This window comes from Bos javanicus, chromosome 16 (genome assembly GCF_032452875.1).
Source record: "Bos javanicus breed banteng chromosome 16, ARS-OSU_banteng_1.0, whole genome shotgun sequence".
In the NCBI taxonomy this organism is placed as follows: Eukaryota; Metazoa; Chordata; class Mammalia; order Artiodactyla; family Bovidae; genus Bos; species Bos javanicus.
This window is the reverse complement of record NC_083883.1, coordinates 2,530,504-2,555,218: the sequence shown is the minus strand read 5'-3', so window position 1 is coordinate 2,555,218 and position 24,715 is coordinate 2,530,504. Positions and strand designations below refer to the sequence as shown.

The 24,715-nt window shown below is 52.1% G+C and overlaps 1 protein-coding gene across 2 annotated transcripts in view; it reads right to left on the bottom strand.

The window, feature by feature from the left end:
• SOX13 (SRY-box transcription factor 13) overlaps window positions 1-18,716 on the bottom strand; it is a 30,447-nt gene extending 11,731 nt beyond the window's left edge. For both annotated transcript variants that reach the window (XM_061381906.1, XM_061381907.1), the window contains exons 1-2: window positions 17,816-18,716; window positions 657-855 (exon numbers count right to left, since the gene is read on the bottom strand). In XM_061381906.1, coding sequence (XP_061237890.1) covers window positions 657-855; window positions 17,816-17,937 — 321 coding nt within the window. In that variant the 5' untranslated portion in view covers window positions 17,938-18,716. The remainder of the gene's footprint in view (window positions 1-656; window positions 856-17,815) is intronic.
• Window positions 18,717-24,715: the final 5,999 nt, after the last annotated feature.

Sequence of the window (24,715 nt, the reverse complement as noted above, 5' to 3'; positions counted from 1 at the left end):
TCACTCATTTGCCTTTTTTTTTTTTTTTAATTTAAATTTATTTATTTTCTCATTTGCCTCTGATTATATATTTCCTTTTACATCTCTTAAATGGAATCATGGAATTTTTAAGAGCTGAAAGAATCATCACCACTCATATAGTTCAGCTCCTTCATTTTAAGGATGAGGAATCATATTGTCTTTAATAGTGATTTAAACTCTGGTTTGGGTAATAAGACTGATTTTCTCGAATCAGCAGTAGATTTGAAAGTAGTAGATGTCTACTATTAGACAAAGCTGGTAGATTAGCTTTAAGCCAGACTGTAAATGCGTGTATCTTACTTCTCAACTAGTCCTCAAGGGTAAGGACCAGTCACACAGAGGCGAGCAGTTAGTATCAGGTGAGTGAGGACAGACGTGAGTCCATGTCCTGCTCAGACAGGTAGCCTGACCCACCCACCCACCCGTCTGCCTGCCCCTTGCTAGGCTGGTGGTGCCTGGCCCATCCGCTCGGGGGATGGGCACACGCACAGGAGCTGCAGAGGCAGGCTGGGGACCCTGACCCAGGAGCCCCTGGTGATGCCTGGCCCATCCTCCAGGGGGATGGGCACACACATAGGAGCCGCAGAGGCAGGCTGGGGACCCTGACCTAGGGGACCCAAGAGAGTGCTGGGCACCTGGGCTGGAGCTTGCGGGTCAGCACCATTCTGGGGGGTGCGGGCTGGGTCTCCAGGCTGCGATTCAGCTGCAGTGGCCGAGCCTTGGGGGTCCTCGTAACAGGGCTCCTTCTTCCCCTCTGCCTTGACAGTACAGTTCACCATGGTGCCAACTTCATCCAGGACCAGCTGGGCAGAGCCAGGGCTCCTCATAGACATCCTGAGGGAGGAGGGGCAGAGTCGGGACGAGGACCTGAGCCCCCAGGCAGTGACTGCTGCTCCAGCCCCAAACAGGTACACTCATACAAAAGACCAGCTCCACTTGGAACTCACTGTGACTGGAAAAGATTCTGGTCTGCCCCCACCCCTGCCTTTTTTTTTTAATAGAAAGGCCTAGAGGAGACTGGGCCGCCTTCTGTTGTACCCTGCTTGTTGCAGCGTTGGGACTAGCGGGCTGATGGGTTCCACCAAGAAGGCTAGAAACTTAACTGGCTGTTTCCAAGCCCAGTAAAACCAAGATCATATATACAGTATGTGTCTGTGTATGTTTAAGTACGTATTTGTAATTAGTTATCAAAATTTAAAAATCAAGAGATAGCACATAAAAATCTGGGCTTGGACTCTCTTGAATTTAGCCTGGGGCAATAACTGGGATTGAGTAGCAGTTACTCTTTATGAAGAGGCCAGATTGTTTCCCTCTCCACCACTCACCAGGGGCTTCCCTGGTGGCTCACACAGTAAAGAATCCATCTGCAATGCGGGAGACATGGATTCAATCCCTGGGTTGGGAAGTTCCCCTGGAGAAGGGAATGGCAACCCACTCCAGTATTCTTGCCTGGAGAATCCCATGGACAGAGGAGCCTAGAGGGCTACGGTCCATGGAGTTGTAAAGAGTTGGACACGACTGAGCGACTTTCACTTTCACACTCCCTCCTACTCCCCTAACGTGAAACCAAGTTTTGACTACCCTATACACTTGTTCTTTGTTTTCCTTATAGAAGAGGCAAGATAAAAGTGAAGTATTTGCAACTATTCCTTGAATCCATCTGTCTATTTACCAAAAGTGAGGTGAGTTGAAGTGACCTAAGAGATGAGTAGCTTTCCGAGAAATATTTTCTTGTATCTGGTTGCTGCTGCTGCTGCTGCTGCTGCTAAGTCGCTTCAGTCGTGTCTGACTCTGTGCGACCCCATAGACGGCAGCCCAGTAGGCTCCTCTGTCCCTGGGATTCTCCAGGCAAGAACACTGGAGTGGGTTGCCATTTTCCCTCTCCAGCACATGAAAGTGAAAAGTGAAAGTGAAGTCGCTCAGTCGAGCCCGACTCTTATCGACCCCGTGGACTGCAGCCTACCAGGCTCCTCCGTCCATGGGATTTTCCAGGCAAGAGTACTGGAGTGGGGTGCCATTGCTTCTACCCATTTCCCTTGTTCCTTATAGAACTGGTCTAATTGTAGAACAGTATTATACTTAAGAGATCTGGTTAGAGTCTCAATTAGAGTCTGGCCCCCTCTGGGCCTCTGCAATCCCCGGTGTAATGAAAGCAGAGACTGAATTTCCTACTTCTGTTGCTGACACCATGCCGTGTGGGATCACCAACTAGCTGAGCAGGATCCTGGGAGTCGTTTTCGGTGGTCACGCCAGGCTCAAGGCCAGAGCAGCAAATGCCCAGAGCTCACCTGCTCCCCCTCCAAAGTCACAGAGACAAGACCAGCTGGGACATACAGCAGGTTCCAAGAAGGCATGGGTCTTGCCTCAGCTACTCCAGGAGCTGCTGAGTAATCTTGGGCAAGTTACTTAACCTTTCCATACCTGTTTTCTCATCTGTAAAATGGACAGTGTGAAGTGATGAATTGATATTTACAAGGTGTTCAGAAGAGTGCTTGGTGCCTTTGTTAGAGCACAGCCGGTTGGAATGCAGCACAGGGAGGCAGCCAGCATAGCCTGAGGGCTAGTTTGAAAGGTGAAGTCATGGGTCAGGCACAAATCAGGATTTCTGTGGGTGAGGCCATGAATCTGTTTTAACAAGCCCTCCTGGTGATTCTGATACATAGTAGTTTGAAAAGCTGTGTTACTTTTTAAAAAATTTGTTTACCCAGGCATTACATTTTTAGGAGGGGAACGTAAGGCAAAAATTATATATAGTAAAACATCCCTCAAATTAAATTGCAGGTGCAGTATATTTGTATATTACATCACCTCTGTATAAAATGCTTCTTACAAGGAATGATGCGATGTGCTACATACGACAGATGTACACATGCACAGTATTTCACTTCAAATAACTGAAAGCATTCCAGTCGAATAAGATGTATCTGCTCGATCTGATGCCATCCTGCAGACCAGACCAGACCAGACTCTCTTGCCACTTTCAAAGGGCAAGGTGCCCTGGGGGCTTGGTGTGGGGCCCAGGAAGGGCAGGGTGAGGAGAAAGCAGAAGAGACCCCCGCGCGGCCCAGCAGGGCCCTGGGGTGCGTCTGGGTCCCGCCCCGCGCGGCCCGGCCAGCAGCCAGGAAGCCGGCGCTCGGCCCACCCGGGCGGGGAGGGGCGCGGGGGAGGGGCGCGATCCCGAAGCCGAGGGCCGCAATTACATAACAAACAACCCGGGGCTCAAGCTGTGAATTAATCAAACCGCTGAAAATAAAACCTTCCTCTCAGGAACTTCAGACAAAAGAAATGAAAACAACCAGGCTGGCTGGAAAATAAAAGACAGCAGCGCTGAAAGGGGGACAAAAGGAAATCAGACAATAGGGTGTTGGACAAAGGCAATAAAGCCAAAGGAAGTGTGACAGGCGAACAATGCGGGGCCGCGGGCTTCTGATCCCCGGCCGGCTCCGCGCCCCCCCGCGCCCCGCCCGGGCCGGGGTCTTGGGGGGTTCTCCTCCGGGCACCCTCAGGGTGCTGCCCCACGCGGCCCAGCTTCCCGGCGGCACCCGGGGGGCCCCAGCGCCCGCCGCACCCCAGAACTCGGTGCCGCTGTGAACCACCCTCCCCCTGCCCCCGCCGCGGAAGGCCGAGGCAGAGGAGGTGATGCTCGGTCCTAAGGAACCCCAGGGCCGGGCGGGCCGGGTCCCCCGCCACCCCCTGCTGAGCACCTGAACCACGGCCGGTCCCGGTGGAAACATGCAGAGTACAAACTACACCCTCGTTTTGGAAGGGCTAGGACGAAAACATAATGTAAAATAGCTCATTGGTTATTGATTACTCGTTCAAATATAAGTTTGGACACTTTGGGGTTAAATAAAACACATCGTTAAAATTCGTTTCACCTGTTTCTTTTTGCACTTCTTATTGTAGCTAGGGAAAACGTGTATAAGTGTAGCTCACATTATGTTTCTGTTGGACCCTGCTGCACTAAGACAGCTCTTCCCTTTGACCTTGATGGCCTTTTCTACCCACTCTTAACTCCCAAGAGTACACCCAACTGGGTACTGGGATTATTTTTGTTTTGGGGGGGGTGCTCCCAACAGTCCGTCCCAGCTTCTGACACAGAGCCTGGTAACAAAGAAAATGGCTCTTGGCGACCAGTCAAGCTAGCTTGGAGGTGTCAGTCTGTTCACCAGGGCATGGTACTCCCCCTCCCCAACCCCCCATTACCTGCCAGATCCTGCTAGCAGCCCAGAAAAGGGCCCTTCATTTCCACAGGCGTCTGTCTCCACTGCAGGCACTGGCCCTGGCTCTCCATTGGTCCCCTCCATGGATTCATTGGTTTATGGAGAAGCAACAGCCCAGGGTTGATGCAGAGTGCAGCCTTTGGGGTTTAACAATCTGGATTCAAATCTCTGCCCTGCCACCAACTGACTTGTGTTACCGTGGGAATCTAACGAACTCTGAGCCTCCGCCTCCTAATCCATATAATGGGTTAATAATCCATCTCTCACAGGTGTCCATGGACATTAAATAATACAGGGTGAGCATCCATTAGGTGCCATATAGCCCAGGATGCTCCTAGAGCCAGGTGGTTGAGAGAGAAGGCTCTGGGGCAGACACACCTGAGTCCATTTGAATCCTAAATTTGCTTAATTGATTGCTGTGTAACCACGGGCACTTGACATAACCTCTCTAAATCTCAATTTCCTCCTCAGTGAAATGGGAACAAAACTCCCAACATGAAGAGACTGAAGTGAAAGCCGCTCAGTTGTGTCCGACCTTGCAACCCTGCAAGGGAAGGCAGAGCAGCAGTGCTGTTCCGTGTTGAAACCCCATGGACTGTAGTCCGTGGAATTGTCCAGGCCAGGACTCTGGAGTGGGTAGCCCTTCCCTTCTTCAGGGGATCTTCCCAACCCACAGATCGAACCTAGGTCTCCTGCATTGCAGGCAGATCCTTCACCAGCTGAGCCACAAGAGAAGACCAAAGCTGAAGAGATTATTAGCCTTCCATTAACACTCCAGACCCTATTAAGATGTGCCTGTTTTACATTCTCTTGGCACCCTGAACTTGTGACTTCAAAGTACTTTTCACAGTTGGGAATGATACCTTCACCTGTTTTATTTCTGACTGGCCCACTAGCCTGAGAACCCATCCAACCCCACACTGTGAAAATAAGCTTAGTTTTGCTCATCAGTATAGCTGCAGTCTAGCACAGTGCCTGGTACATATAGGTGCTCAATAAACATTTGTACAACACTCAGAGTATAATACAGCTCAGCAGCATAGGACAAGGCAGATCTGAATGCCTAAGTGACAACTACTATACTCATCATCATCAGATGGATGCTGCTGTCTGGGGCTAATTTCCCACACCCCCACCTCCCACAGCCAGTTATCCTCAGCTGCATCTTTCTTGCTGCTAAGCTCTTCCTGTGAATGACCCCAATCCCCTAGTAGCAAGGCAAGTCCACTTCCTTTTGTTCTTACCTTGGGACAGTAAGAAACATTTTCCAAACATTATGAATTTAAAGACCCCGTGGAGTCTTCCCTTAAGTCTTTTCCAGAGACTTAAAAAAAAAAAAAAAATTCCCTTATTACCCCTTCCCTACAAAGCATGCTCCATGCTTCAATCATATATACATGATTTTTCAGGAGGTTTTAAGGTCAGCGGTCACAGCCTCCCCTTTCCCCAGATGCCCAGAAGTCAGACTCTTCTGGTGCTCAGGAGATGTGGATTACTGGCCTCCCCCAGTTCCCACCCAGGTTCTGGTCAGAGGCCACCCTGGTAGGGCTCTCACTAGGGTAGAAGCGCTTCTGTGTTCCCAATCTCCTCCTTCTCGCCCAGTCTTACTCATATTTTATAAATGGAGAAACTGAGGCCCAGAAAGGTCAGGTTCACCTGGCTTGTTTGGGCATACTGATTTAGGAATACAGTCAGAGGACCTTCAACCAGCTGGGGCACGGAGCAGCATTCCTGCTCTGCCTTCCCTTCCCTTCCGGGGAACCTACCCCACAGGCCCTCCGCCACCTTCCTCCTGGGTTTAACCTCACCTGAGCATCTTGAGAAGTGAAGGCCCCTAGGGGGAGAGGGCTCCGGCCAGCCCCACCCTGGATGCCGCAGAGTCTTGAGTCTCTGAGCTGACTCCAAATCCCGCGCCCAGGACAAGGCAGCGGATGCCTGCCCCCCACAGAGGGATGAGGGTGCAGAGCCCAGTTCTGGAGTCTGCAACCAGGCACACTCCAGGGGCTAAGCTCCTCTTTCTCCTGCCTACAGTCAACCCTCTCCCAGCCCCTCTGACCCCCTCCCACCCTAGGCACACAAAAACTAAGCCCCTTTCTACCCCCAAACAAATCACCAGCCACTTCCTCTCCCAATCAGACAACAACCAGCCCAGCCAGATTGGAATCAAAGGACTTTTTACTCTCAGACCTTCCTCCCTCCATAACAACAGCCCTCCCCTCCCCACATCTAGATACAGATAAAGATAGAGATAAATTCCAGTCATCGGAGCATGACGGGTGACTCAGACCCAGGGCTACAGGAAGGCAGACCCTCCTAGGAGGGTCAGTGACGACACTTCCCCGCTGGGCACACACCTGACCCTCTACTGAGACCCCCGCCCCTGCGTGGGTGGTGCAGAGGGCACTGCCAGGGAGGAAGCATGTGGCCGGGAGTGGCAGGGCCAGGGGAACAGGTCCCAGAGGAACATCACTTCCTTTCAGGGCCCCTGAGAGTTGAGAGCCCTGGGCAGCCCTGAACAATGGCCCGAGGCGTGGGTGCCCAGCACGGTGCCCAGTGCCACATCCTGCCATTCTTCTCCCAGGCCGCACCCTGCCACCCTTCCTGGCTACGCCCGATCCTATCTCTGCTGTTTACTCAGAGCTGGGGGCTGGGCTGGCCACAGGCTTGAAACAAAGCTTTCCTGCGAGGCTCTCCCTCTCTTCGGCCTCTGTGGGCCCTGGGGGTCAACAGGTCCATGGTGTGGCCCTGTCTAGCCCAGACCAGGTGGAGACAATGGCCTATACCCCCCGTCCCTGGGCTGTTTCTGAGCTGACCAAGGTAATACATCACCTAGCAGAGCAGCCAAGACTAGCTAGACTGAGGCGCGCCGAGCCCCCGGGAGCCCGTCCTAGCCTGTAAGAGGAGTCAGCCCCCTACATCACCGGCACAGAAATCCAGCTCCAGACGGAGCTTTGGCATCTACCAAGGTTCAGCTGACCCCCAAAGGACTTAAAAGGCTGGGAGAAATGGGCGGTGCCGTTCCCACCCAGAGCCTCGTCTGAGTCCTGAGTCTCCTCTTCAGAGACAGAAGAGGCAGCGTGAAAGGGCCGCTGAGATTCCCAGGAGGAAGGGGCTGCCCCACCGACCTGGGTAAAGCCAAGGAAGTAGACAGTGTTTCCTGGAGGCCCTCATCTGGGGCCCTCCTGCTTCGGGACCTGAGGCTGTCTCCAGCCCCTCCCGAGCCCCATCAGCAGCTGGGCCACAGGGCTGGGGCAGCTGCAGTGCTGACCTCCGCTCCCAGCACCAGATCCAGGCCCCCCGCCTGGATGAGGGCGCGCGCGTCTGCTCCTTCGCACAAGCAGGGTCCCGTCCAGGGCCCGCATACAGTCCGGGCCGACCAGCCTCAGCAGAGACCTGTCTTGTGGGGTAGCCCCAAGTGTTAACCACGGGGAGAGGAGGAAAAAGAGCAAGCCGTGCCAGAACACCACCCGGCTGAGGGCACTGGGCAAGCCCTCACCTCTCCTTCTCCTGACCCACGCAAGGCCCAGTGGAGGCATCTGAACTCAGCCAGCACTAATGCCCAGATCCATGTCTTCTCATCTGCTGGCTGTGCCCTGGCTCCCTCTAACCCAGGTAACAGGATCCGGTCCAGCAAAGATCAAGCCACCACTGTCTTTGCCACTTACAAGATTCCAGTTGTTTCTTGAGTCATGGCCAAGGAAGAATTAACCAAAAAAACCCAAAGTCACTTTGGAAACTTGGGGGGAAGATTCAGTCTCTCAAAACTTTAGTTTCTTCACACGTAAAACAGAGATTCCAATACCTACTTTGTAATTAGAAGGTAATCATAAGCTTAGAGAATCTGGTACAGAATATATGTCCAGGGAAGTGTTGACAGGATACCGTCTTGACCCAGAAAGTTGGCATACAAATAATCAGAAAATACACGTGGCCTCATCCTCTCCTCCCTGGGATGTACCTCCTTGTAAAAAACTGAAAGTTGCTCAGTCTCCTTGCGACCCTGTGGACAATATAACCCAACAGGCTCCTCTGTCCATGGGATTCTCCAGGCAAGAGTACTGAAGCGGGTTGCCATTTCCTTCTCCAGGGGATCTTCCCGACCCAGGGATCGAACCAGAGTCTCCTGCATTGCAGGCTGATTCTTTACCATTTGAGCCACCAGGGAAGCCCCTCTACCTCCCTAAGGCTCCATAAAAAGATATAATTTGAGAAAAGGTTCGGGGACTTCCAGAGGGATTTGCACACCCCGCTTCTCGGCTTGGGCAGACAACGGAGGGACAGAGTGGCTGGCGGCACTGCAGTCGGCGGCCGGGGCCCATGAGCTGCACTGGGATGCACTGGTCTCACCTTTGGGCGCCCTGCTCAGGTCTGTGGCTTTCCCCACCCCAGGGTTTCTGGGTGGGACCCCACCTGCGCCTTGAGAAAACCTAATCGCCATCATCTCCCCAAAGACAAGCTCATCATCGGAAACCCCTACTGAGCAGCCAGCGTTCATTCTTCCAGTGAACAAAGTGTTCCGTTCTATTTCTCTGCAAAGGCCATGTTTCCTCTCCCATTATCTACCCCATCGGCCCACCGGCAGCCAACACTGCTGCGGAAGATTTCTCCTGTCTGTCATGTTCATGGTCCCCTTTGTATTTGTGAATCGTTGCTTTTTCTTGGCTTTGGCTCCTTCTTAAAAGGGCAGGGGAGCAAGGGGAGGAGAACAGCTTCAAGTGTCCAATTTCATCTAAAATGCTCATCAAGCAATCTCCAAAGCAGCCAGCCTGCACCCCAGTCTGTCTGGGACCCCAACTTCGAGCACCAGCACCCTTTGGAAACTGAGCAGGACCATTTCAACTAAGACAAGAGAGAAATCTGGCAAAGCGGTGGGATGAGATAGGAATCTTGACATCTGGAGCGCGAGGTGGTAATAACAATAGTGGGGACATTCACATTCAAAGTATTTAACAACTGAATGATGGGCACTAACCTGTGAGATGGGACTCCTGGGACAGTCAGATGAGTTGGCAGGTGCCCCCCACACATAACTGGTTGCCACTCCAATGTGCACCCCTCTGATCATAGTTAACATTTCCTAAGTATTTACTATGTGCTGAGTATTATTTTAGTCACTTTTATTTATAGCAATTTATTTCATTTTCACAATAACCATCTGAGATAGTTGGTATTATGATCTCCATTTTACAGATGGAGAAACTGAGGCACAGAGGTGGTTTGGGTCCAGGAGGTCTAGCATCAGAATCTTCCTCTCAACCAGACAACAGGAATCAGGCACACAGTAAGCCAGGGGCCATCAGTAGGCATTAACTAGCTCTTTTAATACTTTCCTGAGCCCTGTGAAATAGTTACTATTATCATCTCTGTTTTAACTACTGAGGACACAAAGCCTTAAGGAGGCTGCCAAAGCTTATGGCCAATGAGTGGTGAGCAAAACACTGGCCCAGAGACTGGCTGTCGAGCACTTTCTTTAAAGCGCTGGATTATGCTGGTTTCTCTCCCACGTGTTCGAGGTCCTAAGAGCCATGGGAAATCACCCACTGGAGGCTGAGTCGCCCACCCCTCGACCCTAACCTCTGCAGGGCCACCGCTGCTCTCATGACGGGGGTCAAGGGGTCCAGGCAGGTCCCAGCTCAGCTGAAGTGAGAAAAGTCAAAGGCAAATGCCACATGCAGACATCAAATGATTCAAAACCAGGGTCCTAATGTCATGAGTTCAGGGCGGCATCGGAGGGCGCAGAGATGCCCTCGTCCCTGACCTCCCCCAGCGATCACCTCGCCGGGGTCCTGACCTTCCTTCCTTGCCCTCTGTCCCCACACCTCCACACCTTAGCGTCCCACCATCAGCCTGAGCAGAGCTGTATACTTCACAGATCACTCAACACATGTGCCAAATGAAGAGCGGCCATCATCTTATTATCAATCTTTTTTCTGACTATAAAAGGAATATGTACTCAATGTACAATAGATAATCTGAAAAATTTAGAATAACAAAAAGACAAAAAAATTAAAGTCACCCACTTCACATTAATCCAGAGGTGGCAGCAGCTGATAACGCTTGGGCATATTTCCATTAAATCTTTTTCCTGTGTCTAGTTTTCTTTTTCATCATTAAGCTCATAAAGAAGTTTTACACTATTCCCCTCCATATACACGTAATATCAGAGGAAGCTTTCCTGTTACTAAAAACTGGAAATTATTTAAAATTCTTCAGGGAATTCCATGGTAGTCCAGTGGTTAGGACTCTGTGCTTTCACTGTGAGGGCCTGCCTTGGATCCCTGGTTGGGGAACTAAAATCCCACAAGCCATGCAGTGTAGCAAAACAGAAAGAAAATTCGTTATGAAGTCAGTTGTAATTGTTGCACATCTCTGCAGTGGCTGTACCGTAATTTACCCAATGCCCAGGGTTAAAACAATCCAACTCTTTAAATCTCAATATCACTGAAAGCCCCTTCTCCCCCTGAAGGTCATTCACCCTCCAGACACTTTTGATGGGCCAAGGCTGTTCTGCTCCTGTGACAGAAGGCAGGGAAAGGGCCCTGACAATCGGCAGAAAGAGCAAGGTAGGAGAAGGGCCTCACCTGCTTCCTCTTTTTCTTTACTTTTCTTTTTTTCCTGAAGTCTAGTTGACTTGCAATGTTGTTAGCTCCCGGTGTTCAGCAACGTGATTCAGTTACACATATACATTCTTTTTCAGATTTTTTTCCCTTAAAGATTATTACAAAATACTGAGAAGAGTTCTCTGTGGTACACAGTAGGTTCTTACTGGCTTTATTTTATATACAGTTGAGTGTATCCGTTAATCCCAACCTCCTAATCTATAAACCCTCCCCTCGTCTGCCTCCTCTTGAGGAGCAGAAGTACAGGATGGAGGCTGTGACACAGACCCAGAAACATGGGCCCGGGCCTAGCTGCTCTGCAATGCGGAGGACATGTCTTAGTACTTCCTGGGGCCTGACTTCCCCTTCAAAAGATGGAGAATCGCAGTGAGCTGCCATGTCACACCCATTATGATGGCTACTATTTTTAAAAAAAAGAAAAAAAAATGTTGGCAAGGATGCAGACAATTTCTGGTGGGAATGTAAAATTTTACAGCTGCTATGGAAAACAGTACGGTGGTTTCTTAAGAGCTGAAGCATAGAATAACCATACGATCCAGCAATTCTCCTTCTGGGTGTATAACCAAAGGATGTGAGGCAGGGCCGCGAAGGGATGCTGCTCACCCGTGCTTTTACAACACTATTCACAACAGCCAAAAGGTGGAAACAACCCAAGTGTCTGTGGAAGAGTGAACGGATACAATAAAACGTGGTATAGATAAGAACAGAATATCATCATCCTTAAAAAGGAGATCTGACACATGCTACAATGCGGAGGAAACTTGAAAATGTTAAATGTAATAAGCCTAAGTGAAATACAAAACGACTAGTATTTCTTGATTCTGCTTGTATGAGGTACTTACAATAGTAAATTTACAGAGACAGAAAGTAAAATAGAGGTTATTAGGGGCTGGGGAGAGGGGCTAAGGGGGAGTTATTATTTAACAAGTACAGAGTTTTAGTTTGGGGGAGGCAACCTTCTGGAGATAGACAGCAGGGGCAGTTGCACAATGCAAATGTACTTAATGCTTCCAAACTATGCAATTAAAAATTATTAAAACGGTCAATTTCATTAATATGTATGTCACCACACACACACAAAAAAAGATGGAGAACATGAAACTGCTAATAATTTACAGTTTCATGGCACCTTTAATCTTGCAGACAGGCATAAAACAGACTCACGGACTGGGGACTCAGGTCTGGCCAGGTATCGGGGCTGTGCAGCCTGGAGACCAGCTGCCTCGGAGAGCCCCTTGCGCGCAAAGCCATCATTAACATCATTAATTGAAGTGTCCATAAGGGCCAGAGCCAGATAGATTGGGACCTGCCCCACCAGTCAGCAGGCTTTCCCTTCAGTGCCTCCCTCGCCTCTAGGTACAATTAAAGGCTTTTCCCTGCCACTCAGAGACAGGTGTATTAAGAATTCCTCAGTGGGCTGCCGTCTATGGGATCACACAGAGTCGGACACGACTCAAGTGACTTAGCAGCAGCAGCAGCAGCAGTGGGGAGGGGAAGGGTCTGGGGGCAGGAAGGCGGGGATGGAGGAAGAGATTTTGCTCACTTCCTTTAAGTCAGCTCCTTGCTTTCCTGGAAATCCTTTCCTCAATTGTCCTTCTTGGGGTGGCAGTCTCAAGGAAAGTGCTTGGTGACGCCTGGCTTCCAGAACAGCTCTCCCCATCCCCGACTTGCTGAGCAGCCCTGGGCAGTCTACTCTACAGCTCTCGACCTCCTTGAGGTCCATCTAGGGAGGACACAGGGACAATAACTCAAACACATGCTTTCAAATAGGTCTGAGCTAACAGAGGGGGTGACTGGGGTGGGGGCCGCCTGGGGAGAGGAGGGAATGGAGAAGCCTTCCCAGTGTTCAGAGTCACCACTTACGTCAGAGACGCTGGCTTCTGTGGGCCACCCTGATCTTCCTTCTCCTCTTTAGTGAATCACAGGCGGGGACCAAAGTCCCATCCAGCCAGAAGGGTCATTTGATGTTTCATTCTCTATTACTGGTGCCTTTACAGGTAAAAAAACTAGCCCAGCTCCCACTTACCCAAGAACACATCACAGGGCTTCCAATGTCTCTAAGCGCTGCCGGGGCCCCAGGGCCTGAGTGAGAGGGTAGGCCCTGCTGATGGCCGTCCACCACAGGGGAACCTTAGGGACTGTCAATGGAGACTGGGAAGAGCCACTGGCACCTGTCCGTCTTTGTCCAGCGAAGAAGGGAGATGAGCGTCCCCACCCAGCCCTTAGAGCTGCTTTCCTTCCCTTCCCCCACAGCCCGCGCCCTGACCTGGGGTGAGGGTCAGTGACGGGGTCACTAGAGGTGCCCAGCTCAAAACCTGCCCTCGCTTAGGAAGGAATTTAACCCTCTCCCTGCTGGCTCACGACTAGTCACCCTAACAGATCTACCTGCTCGGAGGGGAAAAGTCACTGCAGAGAGGATCACACAGACCCACGTGATAACTCTGAGTGCACGGTGGAAGTGAACCCTGGATTTGGAGGCCGGAGGTCTGAGCTGGAGCCCCAGCTCTGCCACAAAAATCAAGGTACAATCCTAGGTAAGTCCTAATTTTCTGAGCCTCAGTTTTCCTATCTATGAATTGGCAGTCAACATACACATTGTGTGGCTTGGAGCCTCAGCATAGTGATTTTCTAAATGTCAAAATGCTTCACACACTTGATGGTTTAGAAACCCCCCTACAACTGTTAGGGGTTTGGACACCTGGAACTCACTGTGGGGCCTGGGACACACCACCCAAACTCGCAAGGTCTCAGTTTTTCCATTTGCTCATGGGATAAATGATTATTTCTTCTCTCAGAGATAAAACTTTAAGTCGGGGAGGGCTCCAAGGTCTTTGATGCTGCAGAAATACAGGTGCGGCTAAGGCCCTGGTTCCCACCTTCAGGCCGCAGCCCGCATCAGCAGAAAGACAGTGGCAGCTCCTGCCACGTTTCTGAGTGAGCACCAGCTAAGCACCTCACAGGCATTTTTGGTAGCAACAAAACCCGTTTTATAATTGAGGCACCTGAAGCTAAAGGGTGGAAGCCAAATCCCACAGAAGGTCCACCTGCCTCCAATCCAAAACCACAGCACAAGGACTCTGGAGAACAGGCAGCTTCCCCGCAGGTGCACCCAAACCAATCAGCCCTGTCTGCTGCAGGGTGCTGGGGGACAGCCTCCACTTCCTGCTGGGTTCCTGCAGGAGCTCTGGAGTGCCCAGAGTCCAAAGGTTAGTTAAAGGCGGTCTGTTACTATGAATTATAAAAATTCACCAGCAGTTGGTTGGGTCTGGTGAATGCAGTGGTTTCATGCTTTCAAGCGATTCAGACTTACAAGCGAATTTCACCAGTTTTGCAGAAGTCCATTCTACTTGGTGTGGAACTGTCACCCTTAGTGACTCGATCAAGGGACAACACCGGGTAAAGGACAAGAGGCCGCACACACTGAGCCAAACTATCATTTATGCTCCACCTGGCGACACCCTGCCTGCAGGTGGTGGGTGAGAAAGTTCACCGTCTTTTCTGGGCTGCCCTCCAGCGCCAGCACAGTGAGGTCCACACGCTGGGGTCCACACCCGAGCCCACCTCCACCCCACACCCTACCCCTGCTCCAAGGTCCGGGATCACCTGGGTTAGCAGCTCTTGCCCTTGTTTCTTTGGGCTACAGGAGTATATGGGTCACTCCTGTAGCAGAATAATCACAGCAATAGTAACAGCAGCAAATGCCTGGATAAGAACTCCACCCCCACCGCCCCCCATAGCAGACAGTGTCTGAATTTTCCAGGTAACCCTTTTTATTCAATCCTCTAAGTACCAGGTATGATTGTCAGCAGCAATTTATAATTCCTGAAGCTGAAGCACAGATTGGCTAAGTAACTTGGCCAGGGTCACGTGGCACATCTGTACACATCTGAAGGAAGAATTTGATGGGGGGCTGAGAGAGGTGTCACAGCTGACGGAGTCTGTTCACCACACTCTCCCTTTCCCAAATCGCATGTAAGCCATGCTCATGACCCAAGGGAGGAGCTGCCCCCACATCCAGACAGTCTGCAGGAGAGTTGCACCATCATCCCAACACCACCACCATAATGGCCATGATACTAACATCAGCTCCCACTAACTGGAATCTAGTATACTCCAGACACTGTAATATATAACATCACTTCATTGAATCCTTTTAAACTTGGGAGGTAGGTATTCTTTTCCCACTTTGTAGGTGAAAAAACTAAGCTCAAAGAAAGTTCTAGTATTTACCAGAAATCTTCCAGCTCAGAAGAAGCAGAGATAGGATGCAAAGAGGGATCTGTCTAACTCCACCTTGCACCCAGCCTCTGAAACCAAGCCCACAGAGACAAAAATGTCTTCAAGAGTCCTGATACGGAACTTCTCCGGTTGCCCGGTGGCTAAGACTCCGAGCTCCCAATGCAGGGGGCCCAAGTTCGATATCTGGTCAGGAAGCTAGATCCCACATGCCACAACTAAGACCCAGAGTAGCCACATAAATAAATAAATAAAAATTTAAAACAAATATTAAAAAAGAAAAGAAAAAGAGTTCTGGGGCCCTGGCCCACTCAGCTAAAAGCTCTGTTCTCACAACGCAGCTGGTTCCAATGCTCCTGTCTTACCTCCTGAGACAGATTACTGCTTCCTGGTGGGTAGGGTTTGGTCTCCTCCCCAACCCCACCCAGTGCCTTCACATGATGAGGTATGGAGTAAAGCTTATGCAGGTCAAGAAGCAACAGTTAGAACCGCACAAGGAACAACATACTGGTTCCAAATTGGGAAAGGAGTATGTCAAGGCTGTATATTGTCATCCTGCTTTATTAACTTATATGCAGAGTACATCATGCGAAATGCCAGACTGATGAAGCACAAACTGGAATCAAGATTGCCGGGAGGAATATCAATAACCTCTGATATGCAGATAACACCACCCTTATGGCAGAAAGTGAAGAAGAACTAAAGAGCCTCTTGATGAAAGTGAAAGAGGAGAGTGAAAAAGCTGGCTTAAAACTCAACATTCAGAAAACTAAGATCATGGCATCCGGTCCCATCACTTCATGGCAAATAGATGGGGAAACAATGGAAACAGTGACAGACTTTATTTTCTTGGGCTCCAAAATCACTGCAGATGGTGACTGCAGCCATGAAATTAAAAGATGCTTGCTTCTTAGAAGGAAAGCTATGGGCAACCTAGAGAACATATTAAAAAGCAGAGACATTACTTTGCCAACAAAGGTCTAGTCAAAGCTATGATTTTTCCAGTAGTCATGTATGGATGTGAGTTGGACCATAAAAAAGCCAAGAGCCGAAGAATTGATGCTTTTGAATTGTGGTGTTGGAGAAGACTCTTGAGAGTCCTTTGGACTGCAAGGAGATCAAACCAGTCCATCCTAAAGGAAATCAGTCCTGAGTATTCATTGGAAGGACTGATGCTGAAGTGGAAGCTCCAATACTTTGGCGACCTGATGTGAAGAACTGACTCATTTGAAAAGACCCTGATGGTGGGAAAGGTTGAAGGTGAGAAGAGAAGGGGACGACAGAGGATGAGATGGTTGGATGGCATCAGTGACTCGATGGACATGAGTTTGAGCAAACTCTGGGAGTTGGTGATGGACAGGGAAGCCACAAGACTGAGCGACTGAACTGAATTGAAAACTTATCCATACTCTGAATATCTTAGTTGTTAAAAAATATATCAAACCATTGCCTTTAAAAAAGACATCTAGAGATTAACATTCATCAAGCCTGAACAAAATGAGTTTGCTCATTTATGGAGAAATGGCACATCTCAGAAAGTTGGCTGCTCTCACTCACCCGTGGGACTGAAGCCTGGGTGAGTGTGGTCATGAGACCAGGAGAAGGAACATCCCCTCCGCAGGCTGCCAGGCTCGGTCCCGATCCTGGGAGCCCAGAGCCCTGCGGGGGAAGGAGAGTTGTCTCTGTTACCAGGTGGTTCAGCACAATTTGAAAGCAGCAAAAATGTCTTTGAATGGAAAGAAAAAGCACAGGGTTCTGCAGGAATTTTGTTGCAGAACAGAGAGGTTTCGGCTTCAATGAATGAGCCACCCATTCTGACGTTCTCTGCTTCCTCACTGTCAACCAAGTCTCGGCTCCTTGGCCTGCGTTCAAGATTCCCTCTGACCTTGAAGATCTCTTCCAAACTGCTCTCTAAGCTCACCCCCCCACCCTGTTTCTACCCCAGCAGGGTTCCTCAACCTCTTGGCTGGTAGCTTAGTCGCCGTTGTTCCACGGCACCTGGCACGGAGGCGCCTTACTAACATCTGTCTTAGCAGGGGATGGGGGTTGCTAGTGGAGCCCCAAGTCTCGTGCTCGGCCCAGAGCGTGTGTTCCACAGCTAACAAACCTATCCATGCTGGATCAGACCTGAGTTCACGCTTTCACGGACCCCTGGCAAGAGCCTTGAGCTAGCAGGAGAAAAGGATGTCAACCCACAGAAGAGAGGACAGGGAATCTGCTTCAGGACTGAGTGGCCGTCAGCTGTGTGAGGATAATAAGATAACAGTGAATCCTCACAGCTGGAAACCAGGCCAGTTCTCTCACTGCCCAGCATCTCTCTCCCCCACTACCCAACGCATTACGTTCTCACCCTTGGCTCTTTCCGGAGTCCCACAAAAGCTTCTTATCCTTCCAATGAGTCTGCCTTTCAACAACCATCTGATGGCAGCAAGCTTGGAGACATGCTTGGGATGCAAGAAATGGCTACTTGAGAGATTCGCTCTTCCGGAAGCAGACGAGGCTCCTCCCAGGCATGAAGCAGAGGCCGGGGATCAGGCAGCACTGTACCTGACCCCGAGAAGCCCCCCGCCAACCAAAGCTCTCTGCCCTTTGGCACTTCGGCCACCTGGGGGATGCGGACCCCTTGAAGAATGGCTAATGTGGCTGCTTCTAGTCAAAGCCAAACAGTTGGGAACAGAATGAAGGGAAATCACAGAAAGAATGAAACCGACTTACATGAGGAACGGATGGAGAAAGGGGGCTTGCTTCCAGGAACGGGGACTGGTGAGGAATCCAGGGAAGCGCGGAGGCCAGCCTGGAGGAGGGGGCGCCGCAGGTGCTGCTCCTGGCCTCTCCATGGTCTTCCGGGACGCCACACGACAACCTGCACACACACGGGCCCTGCGCCCGCAGAGCGCTATCTACTGCCCCGATCTCGCGGCCGCTGAGCTAAATTCCACCAGCTCAGCTCTTTTGCAGAAAGGGGGTTGCTTTGCTTGTGCACCATTCTTTCCACAAGGGTGGTCATCTTGCCCGCTGCCCCTCTTCCGGGGTCTTCTCTCACACAGCCGCTCTTCTTTCTCTGTAGGAGTGTTCCCAGGCCCTGCCGTCTCAAGAAACTACAGTGACTCTGCTCTCATCACTGTCTTGACCCCATTTCACAGAAAGCAATCAGCAACCCAAGACCCAGTGGGCCGAGGTGGGAGGGGGCTCCTTCCACTTACAGGAGCCATTTGCGGTCCCGTGGGGAGGCCGTGCAACTCAGAAGGGCATCTCTCCACATGGGGCTGGGCTCAGACTGGCCCTGCGCTAAAGCTGCCGCCAGCACAGGCTGAGGCCCTGCATGGTCGGTCCTGAAATTAGCGACCCGGGTGTTTTTCCTGTTGAGCCTCTTGCTAAGGCCCTGCAAGTCTCCCCTCAACACTGGAGAACAGAACGTGCTTGGCTGCAAACCTGGCCATCATAAATTGCTAGTAACAGGCTCTCAATCTGAAAAACAACATCATAGAAGGCCTGGCCCTTCTTTTCTGCTCCTCTCATCCGCACAACAGAGGAGGCAATGGCACCCCACTCCAGTACTCTTGCCTGGAAAATCCCATGGACAGAGGAGCCTGGTAGACTGCAGTCCATGGGGTCGCTGAGGGTCGGACACGACTGAGAGACTTCACTTTCACTTTTCCCTTTCATGCATTGGAGAAGGAAATGGCAACCCACTCCAGTGTTCTTGCCTGGAGAATCCCAGGGACGGGGGAGCCTGGTGGGCTGCCATCTATGGGGTTGCACAGAATCGGACATGACTGAAGCAACTTAGCAGCAGCAGCAGCAGCATCCACACCACTATTTCCGCAAGACCAAGAAGAGAAAGAGATGCCTCCTCTGGCCACAGGGGAGAAAGCTGCTCCCCAGAGGCTCACTTTCACCTGTCTTCAGGCACAAAAGCTGGGGCCGAGGAGTCTGAACAGGAAACGTCCATTTTCCAAGGTCCCTCCTCATCGCTAAGCTCAATTTATCCTCAGATTCATTGAGCACTTGCTAAGTGCTGAACTCTGTGCACCTAACACGAAGGCGCAGAGTCCCACTCACAGGTGGGGGTCACTGGGGACCACCTCCTGTGCTCACCCCGGGGAGGGCGATCGACAGCAGGCTGCCGTGAAGCTGGCTGTCTGTCCCTCCCCGCAAGCGTTCCCTGCCCTCTGCGAAGGGGCTGGGAGAACAGAGCAGGAGTGAGGCTGGACAAGAGCAAAGAGCCAGGGGCGGACATCTTTGAAAAGAGCAACAGTAAGAGGCAAATGTGAATGTGGCTAGGTATACATTATAGAAATCGTGTTCAGTGTACTGGTTATATGCAAATTATATGTAAATATGTACACAGCCCTCAGAAGAATCCAAGTGTCGCCTCTACTTTTTCTGCCTGTCTCTTACTCAAGCTGTTTCCAGGGTTACCTAGGAAGCTACTATCTGACCACCTGGCCAGGGTACTGCAGAGTACTTTCCCAGTCCATCTTCCCGCCTTCCCCTTCGTATCAACGTCTCTCCTTGACCTCACCTCTCCAGGAAGGCTACTTGAGAAACGCTGAGTACAGAGGAGAGAGACAAAACGGAGCATGGCCAAGGTAGCAAATGAAAGGAGGGGAGGAGGATGGTGGCCTCTGCCAAGGCAACTATCCTTCCAGATCTGGGCCCAGGACGGGCTCCCTGCAGCTGTCAAGAGGCCCTCAGACCCCAGGCATTCCCTGATGCCCTTAGCCCTTTCCCATCACCAGTTCCCCCAAACCAGGGGCAGCAGGCCAGGGGCTCCTGCAAACACCCCACCATGGTTCCCACGTGCGTTGCCACATGGCACACTGGCCCCGTGGACCAGCCTCATCTCTTCAGACCCACAGTCAGTGTCGAACTAAGAGGCCCCACCACCCTGCCTGTACATCTCAGTCTCCCAATGCACAAAGCGAGGGATGAGGCACCCTCCGCCCTTCCTAACTGACAAGGTTTCACGAGGCATCCCTGAGATGAGCCACATGGCAGGACCTGTGCGTGGAAGGCACCACCAAGAACAGATGCAGAATTGTGACTAAGTGTCTAACCCCACAACCGGATTTTGAAACTGCAACAAAAATCACCAGGGTAGCTGTCTTCATCCTCATCTGACTCTACTGCTACAGCAACACAGTTTTTCCCAGGAAGGGTACAAGTGGTCCTTCCCGAGTTGCTGATGGGAAAAGCGAGGTTCCTAGCGGTGGCGTGACAGGCCCGAGGACACAGTCTAGAGCAGGCCTTGGTCTCCTCTGGGGTCCACAGGCCTTCAGCGCCCACTGGCCCCACAAGCACTCGCAGAGCAACGGCTAGAGGAACCTGGAGGGCCTGTGGGAGCTGCGGGAAAGGCAGGACAAGGAACCCACTGCTGCCTAGGGGGCAGCACCTGGGCCGGACTATGGGAGGTCAGCACTGCACTCGGTCCAGCAGGCCCAGCTAGCGCCCTGGGAAGGCTGCGGCTGATCCTTCTGGCCCTGGGTGTCAGGCCTGACCCAGAAAGTGGGCAGCCTGACCCGTTACCAGCTGGAAAATCAAGGAAGGAAGTAAACAGAGCACCGTTTCCCCCCTACAGATATAGAAACCTAGGCACAGGAAGGGTGATGGCACTGGCAAGACCAAGCAGAGCGCAGCCCCAACAGCTCCCATGAGGCAAATCCTGGGCAACTGCTGTGTCTCAGCACTTCCTTCCAATGGCTACAATGACTGCCAAAAAGGACAACCCACTGCCTCAGTTTATGGGTAAGGAAAATGCAGCTCAGAGAATTTAGGTAAACGGCCCAACCTCAAGATTCAAAAACCAAAAGCTTCCAGTCCAGAACTTTCTGACTCTAAGACTCCACGGTGTTTTTACCGAACCATCCTGCTTCTCTATAAGTTGAAGAGCATTCCAGAGTGACACTGAGTGGTTCATAAGGTATTGGCGTGGGAGGAGAAAGAAAGATACCGGACCCTGGAGCAGGCTATGGATGAGCTCAAACCCCTTCACCCACGGCCAGGGCCCTCTGGAGCCTGGCCTGGCCTCCAGTGTTGAGGCTCACAGACCCTAATGCAGGTGCGAACAGGCGCCTTCACACCTCAGGGCTGCAGCTCACAGGGTGCCCATGCCTGAAAGGCTTACATTCTTGAGCAGAAAACACCCAGACCTCACTCCAAGCCCAGTTCAAATGTTGCCCCTCCTTGGACTTCCCTGGTGGCACAGTGGCTAAGAATCCACCTGCCAGTGCAGGGAACACAGGTTCGATCCCTGCTTGCGAAGATTCCACATGCCGCGAGGCCACTGGGCCGGTGCAGCGCAGCCACCAAGCTGGAGCTAGAGCGCCTGTGCTCTGCTCTGCAGCAAGAGAAGCACCCTCAGCAAGAAGCCCGCGCACCACAGAAAAAAGAGCAGCCTTGCTCGCTGCAGCTAGAGAAAGCCTGCGCAGAGCAACGAAGCCCCAGCGCAGTCAAAACGGAAGAAATTAATGAGTTAAATGAGGCTGCTCCTCCTTTATGAATCACTCCCTAAAGATCCTAGAAGAGCCGATTGCTCCTCCAGGGCATTCCAGAGCCCTTGGACACCCCTGGCCTCTAGTACTTGACTGGACTGCAATTATTCTTTTACCTGTCTGCAGTGGTTCCTGTCACCCTATGTTACAGATGAGGAAACTGAGACTCTGAGAGCTTTTGTTACTTGCCCAAGGCCACACAGGCCGTCTGGCTCCAGAATGCTCCTGTCCGCGAAGGCGCTGCTATTCTTCCTTGCCTCCCCCATCCTTAGTGCAGTGCCTGGCCCCTGGCATTGTCCAGTAAAGGTTTGGTTCATTAAAGATATGGAGGGACGGGGTGTTGCTGCTCCCAGCCACCTCCACTCCGAAGCCCACCTGCAGCCCTGGGGAAGCCCCCAGGATGCCCTACTTGTCACTCCACCTTCCACCACTCCTGACCTTGGCTGCCCTTCTCCTGAAAAGCTCCAGGGCCTTTGCCTCGCTCCTGTCCACTTCTTCCTGCAGTGCCCCAGCCGCTGCAAGGGTCTTTCTGTCTTTCCAACGGGAAACTGAGACTCACAGAGGCCTCACGGACAGTGGATCTATTCAGAGTCACGTGTCTTGCCCCCAGGGTAGCGCCTGATAGGGACTGGTTTTACCTCTGCCTCAAGCAAAAAATTTTAAAAAAGCAAGCCCCAGGATAGGGGAGTCTGGAGGTCAGCAGCGGCCCTCCCCTCAGCCCAGCACCCTCTGGCTGACCTGGCCACTGGTCTGGGGCGGGCCTGCGGGGAGCGGCTGCTCCCCGGGCCAGGGCGGAGGAGACAAGCGGCCTTTGTGTCTGCAGCCTCCTGAGACACCTGTTCCCCCTCCTGCCCGCCTGCGGCCGCCCTCCCTCAGGGCCGGCCAGTGTGCAGCCTTGTTTACCCCGCGGCCCTGGCAGCCAGAGTGGCCTGCTCCCAGCATGGGGCTGGGCGGCCCTGCCAGCACCTGCCCGGCCCTGCCGCCGGCCAAGCACAATCACCCCGCTGTTGACACAGTTGCTGATTTTCGGGAGGGACGGGAGGGCAGAAGCAGCAAAGGCATTTAGCGTCCGCCTGCTAATTTGCAGTTGGCCCGAGCAATCCTATACCCCATCCCTCGTCCAGCTCCCCCAACTCCTTGCCCCCCGGCTGCCTAGGAGAGATTTGAGCTTCCCGTCCCTGGGTCACTTGGGTTTCCCACCACAGGCAGCCCCACACATCTCATGCATATCAGTGCACCCCAAAACCCCCCCTGCCCATGCTGCCACACACAATCCATAGCCAAACAAGGCTGCCAGGAGCCCTCAGCTACCCTGTCTTTGAGCGCTCACTAATTGCCCTCCCCTGCAAAGTCACGATGCTCCAGGTCCTTGGTGAGGGACAGGATATCTGAAATGCCCTTGGAGACCCCAGTGGGGCCCTGGGAGATGTGGGGAGACCTGCCCTTACAACCTTCTCCCTGACTTGCTCTCGACAAGCTGTCTCCTCACCTTCCAGGTCACTATGCTTCCCCTTAAAAGAAAGAAAGAAAGAAAGTGAAGACCCTCGGTCATGTCCAACTCTTTGCGACGCCATGGACTGTAGCCCACCAGGCTTCTCCGTCCATGGGATTATCCAGGCAAGAATACTGGAGTGGGTTGCCATTTCCTTCTCCAGGGGATCTTCCCGACCCAGAGATTGAACCCGGGTCTCCCTTATTGCAGGCAGACGCTTTACCCTCCCCTTGAAAGAAAGAAAGAAAGTGAAGACACTCAGTCGTGTCCAACTCTTTGCAACGCCATGGACTGTAGCCCACCAGGCTTCTCCGTCCATGGGATTATCCAGGCAAGAATACTGGAGTGGGTTGCCATTTCCTTCTTCAGGGGATCTTCCCGACCCAGAGATCGAACCCGGGTCTCCCTCATTGCAGGCAGATGCTTTACCCTCTGAGCCACCAGGGAGCCTTCCCTGACTGCCCAGATCTGGCTGTGGTGCCCTCCTGGATGCTTGGACACTCTGCAACCCTCCCCCGGCACCTCCCAACCTTCACTTCATCAGTCAGTACCTAACCTTTACCTTCCTCAAAACTGTGAGGGCCTCACTGGTCTCTCAGCCCGTGTGCAGGGCACAGCTTTGAGGCCGCTGCCCTCCCGCCTGCTGGACGGATGCATGATGGGGCAGCGCCCTTGGGCCAACCCCACCTCCACCCCAGGTTCCCACTTGGACAGTCACCTCTTGGGTTGATAGGGCCTGGTGGCCAGTTGAAAGAGCTTCAGGAACTACCTGTTAACTTGCCACCAGCACATGAATTTAGATGGGTAAATCTGATTAGCCAGTCATCTCCTAAGAGATCAAAGAGCAGGGTCTTGAAGGACAAGGGATGAATGAGTCTGATGATGGGAGAGGGAATGGGGAAGGCAGGGACACAAAGACTCAGCGGGCCAAAGGCCAGGGAAGGCACCTGGGGGAGAGGTTACTGTTGGGGGGGCAGGGACTTTCCCTCTGCCCACTTCCCTGCCCTATCTGAGAGCCTCGACTCAGGACTCGGGAAATTCGCTTCACCCTTTGGTGAACTGTCTGAACAGGATGCTGACCCCACAGGAGGGTGGCCGGAGTCAGACTCTCCAGACCCCTAAAACTGCCGGGTACACACACACCCATGCTCACGTACAGCACTTTCCTCAATTCTGGTTCCCCAAACTCCAAGTCAATCAACACCCAGAGAGAGGAAACAAATATCTAAATATCATCTCCAAATTGCCAGTCTCAAGTTGAGGAGTATGGATCTCAGGGCAGGGAGATCTGATAGCAGAGAAAGGAGCTTACCTTGTGAAAACCACAGGTGGCTGATGCTCTACATGCATCAGTTCCAAAAGAGCCAGCATGCATAGCTGTGCAGGGTGTGCGCTGCACAACTGCAAGAGCCCCGCTCTCCCAGAAGTGAGAGTCAGGCTCATCCCTGACTTCCTCAGACACCAAAGAGAAAAATCTCCCCTGCCACCTACCTCTACCCCAAGCAAGATGCCCTTTCTCTGTTCTCTGCCCTGTTTCTTGGCTTGGGGACCTGGGACAGCTGAGCCTTTCACCCCCACTAAGGGGAGAAGCCTTGATCTCCTGGCCTCACCAGCCCAAACGAGGGGACC